Source organism: Bidens hawaiensis, unplaced genomic scaffold (genome assembly GCF_021521415.1).
Source record: "Bidens hawaiensis isolate Kalapana, Puna unplaced genomic scaffold, B.hawaiensis_p1.1 tig00037728_1, whole genome shotgun sequence".
In the NCBI taxonomy this organism is placed as follows: domain Eukaryota; kingdom Viridiplantae; phylum Streptophyta; class Magnoliopsida; order Asterales; family Asteraceae; genus Bidens; species Bidens hawaiensis.
In genome coordinates, this window is record NW_027505503.1 from 1,717 (window position 1) to 5,498 (window position 3,782).

Genomic DNA, 3,782 nt, shown 5'->3' on the forward strand with positions numbered 1-3,782 from the left:
TTCACATTATCCACATAAGGCATACACTTATCTCTTAGGATAAGTGTATTAACAAACATATTGAGTATGCACACAGCCCCGAAAACGTAACACATAAATGGGGCTAGAAACTCACCTGAACACGGTTACGTTCACCGTTAATCGTAATCCCTTTCTTCAGTTGTGCACGGCTGACTGTATAACAAGTATACGTATCAATTAACTATCACTTCTCACAATGTATTTCTATCTTTATATGACCCACAACGAACGGGGGGTCCGGGGGGCAGCGCCCCTGGCAGCGGGGGTCTAGGGGCGGCAGCCCCTAGCAGGGTCCAAGGGGCAGAGCCCCTGGCTGGGGTCGAGCTGCCAGGTCAGCTTGGAAAAATTTTATTTCCATTAACTGTCTTAACACATTTTTCATTAGATTTTTAATTTATTTTCTAAACGAACTTGGCTTTAGGCGAAGTTACCATTTAGGCGAACTTGGCTTTAGGCGAAGTTTACCATTTAGGCGAACTTGGCTTTAGGCGAAGTTGCCATCAGGCGAACTTTGCTTCAGGCGAAGTTGTCAGCAGGCGAACTTGACCTCAGGCGAAGTTACCAGTTAGGCGAACTTAGCTTTACAGCGAAGTTGCCATCAGGCGAACTTAGCTTGCAGGCGAAGTTCATCAGGCGAACTTGGCTTGCAGGCGAAGTTCATCGCTTTGAAGGCGAAGTTGCCCAGTTACAGGCGAAGTTGCCCAGATCAGCCGCTGTTTGGTTTCTAACCAGCTTTTTGGGCGATTTTAACACCCTTGTTATGGTTCAACATCACCCACTACGCTTCCCGACCATTTTCGGTCATATCTACGCTAAAAAGTTTGGATCTTTAAACTTCAAAGATCAAGAATCATACCTTTTTGGGCTTGTTTGGATCTCGTTTACTTGCTAGCACACTAATCGCTCTCTCTCGGACCTGCCCGATTCTTCCCTTGGCTCGGCCGGCCGGCGAAGTTAGTGTGGGTATGTGTGTGTTTTGGAAGTGTGAAAGGATAAGATGGAAATGAAGATATTTTGGGTTTAGGGGATATTTATATCCCTTAGACCCCATTCTCATTTAACCCATCTCAATTAATCCAAGTCCATGGTCCGCTCCTTACCCGACCTTAATTAATTACGCAAAATCACTAAGCATAACTTCCTTTATTCAACATTATAAATTTTAGGATGTTACAACACTGCCTTCCACCTATCCATTGTGTAAATTGGTTTGACAAATGTTTCTGGCCTGCCAACAGATCTGTCATGTGCACCCTTCACCCAAATACATGCCACCACATGTCTACAAGGTATCCCAGTTATCTCCCATCTCCTACATGCACATGTACTTGTGCTCTTGTTCACTACACACTGATCACCATATGGACCTGATACCTGATAATGATCCTCACCATTCCAATGCACAGAGTACCTATCATCCAAATATGTAAACCATTCACATCATTTACAAGACAAGTAAATATTCACATACAACTCACCTGCTTGCTTCCTTCTTCACTGACTACATAATTTGTGTAGCATATGGTGTTAGTAACCCTGATGACCTATCAATTACCTTCAACACAGTAACAATCTTCCTCATCACATATTCTCTGATGTATTCCAGCAATGTGATAATAGGCTTGTCCCTTCCATCTACCAGCTTTGAATTGAAACATTCACACATGTTGTTGGTCAACACATCAGACATTGCTCTACCTATTATAACAAAACAAAACAGATAAAGAACAAAACTTGAAAGTTATGAGAGTAAAGGATATAAAATTAAAAACTTACCAGAGAAGTGTGACCTTGACCATGTTTCTGGTGGGATCTTAGATACCCAAAGATGACACCTTTTGTTCAAGTTTTTTAGGTTGTTCATCTCTCTCTCATATTGTGTAGGTGATGTACATCTAGTCAGCTTCCAAAGAGCATCCCTTAAAAGCTTTCCTTTGAAGAGTGATCTTAGGTTATCTTCAATGTGCCTCTCACAAAACCTATGCTCTGCAGAAGGAAACAACTTATCTACAGCCTGTATAAGACCCTTTTGCCTGTCACTCATAAAGGTAAACTTGGATCTGTTGTTTATATCTAAGTCATCACCAAGGCATTCCAAGAACCATTCCCAAGAGTTCAATGTTTCAGCTTCAACTACAGCATATGCAACAGGGTAGTATCCATTGTTTGGATCTAGAGCAACTGCTGTTAAAAGTTGACCAGGCCAAGCACTTTTAAGGAAAGCCCCATCCAGTCCCAACAGATCCCTACCTATTGCTTTGAACCCCTTTTTCAAAGACCCCAAACAGATGTATATCCTCTTAAATTGTCTTGTCTCAGATGTTGGATCTGAGCATTCTTCTAATTCAAGCTTCACTATTGTATCTGGATTAGTCCTCTTCAACTTTTCAATATAATCCCTCAATAACCCATATTGGCCTCTGAAATTTCCAATTATATGTTCCCTGGCCAACATCTTTGCCCTATAAGCTTTCATCTCAGACACACCAACTTCAAACCTCCTTTGTAACCTTTCTTTGATGGATTTAACTTTCAGCTTTGGGTCATCTTGAAGATCAGTAACCAAATGGTTTGAGAGGAACCCGGCTTGTACAAGCATAAATTTCCCTAGATTGAAGGCATTTATGTTCATTTATCAACCTTGTAATTTTCCATGAAGCTGTTCTCTTTTGGTATGACAACAACAGTACCCAAGGGCATCTAATAGCAAGTGGGTCTTTCCTTTTTCCTCTACCCCCAATACTTTTCTGGACTGGTCCCTCATCTTTATTAGCACTGCTAGATCCAACCCCCTGCATGTGGGACCCATCTTCCATATCTCCTTCACACACAGCCCTGACCCTTACCAAATCATCTTTTCTTATCCTAATTTGTCTTCTTGTTTCAACTGCATGTGCCTTGATCATATCCTTCACCTCTGCTTTTGTACCAAAAACTTGTCCCACATGGAAAAGATAATCCATGTCCCCCTCATTTCTTTGTTTCTCATTATACATCCTATCATTATCCAACATCACATCATCCATTTCTATGTCCAAACCCTCTAAACTACAATTTGCATCCTGCTGTTCAACTTCAAAATCAGTATGCAGTCTGAAATCCCTCATATCTACATCTACATCATGTGTTTCACCATCTTCATAGTTGAAATCACTATCTGAATCACTTTCTGAATCTTCATCACCATCCCTAGTTTTCTTAACATTTTTAGATTTCTTTTTGTTCTTAGATTTCTTCACATTCTTTGGTTTCTTAACTGGACAACCCTCTAGATGTTCATCATCATCAGAACTCTCATCTCTCATTTCATAGTTAGAATCCCTACTATTATCAGTTCCACTTTCATCTGAACTTGAAGACTCATCTCCACTTTCTTCATCTGAAATTGAAGAATCTTCACTATCTCCATCCCCACCTCCATTGTAATCCATATCCACCTCATTTGTAGGCTGCACACCATATCCACCTCCATCTACATCACCATTGTAATCAATCTCCACCTCATTTGTAGGTTGCACACCAAAAGCATCCTCTCCAAACATAGGGTCAAATTCTGGATCCTAATGACATATATCAATCTGGTCTTGTTGTTCAACAACACCAACATTATTCTCTTCTTGAACATTCACATTTGCATCCTGTTTGTCTTGTTCCACAACTACCTTTTGAACAACAACCTCATTTGTGCTATCTTGCCATTCCAACAACAACCTTTTCTTAACTGAGTTTGTTTTATCTAGTACGACCTCACTTGCAAGAAA

At 40.7% G+C, this 3,782-nt stretch overlaps 1 protein-coding gene across 1 annotated transcript; it reads right to left on the minus strand.

The window, feature by feature from the left end:
• Positions 1-1,191: 1,191 nt before the first annotated feature.
• On the minus strand, positions 1,192-3,563 carry LOC143613561 (uncharacterized). The gene is made up of 6 exons (XM_077087237.1): positions 3,314-3,563; positions 2,765-3,136; positions 1,798-2,628; positions 1,577-1,719; positions 1,500-1,522; positions 1,192-1,432 (listed from the first exon to the last, which is right to left on the minus strand). The coding sequence occupies exons 1-6, from the start codon at positions 3,561-3,563 to the stop codon at positions 1,192-1,194; spliced, it is 1,860 nt and encodes a 619-aa protein (XP_076943352.1).
• Positions 3,564-3,782: the final 219 nt, after the last annotated feature.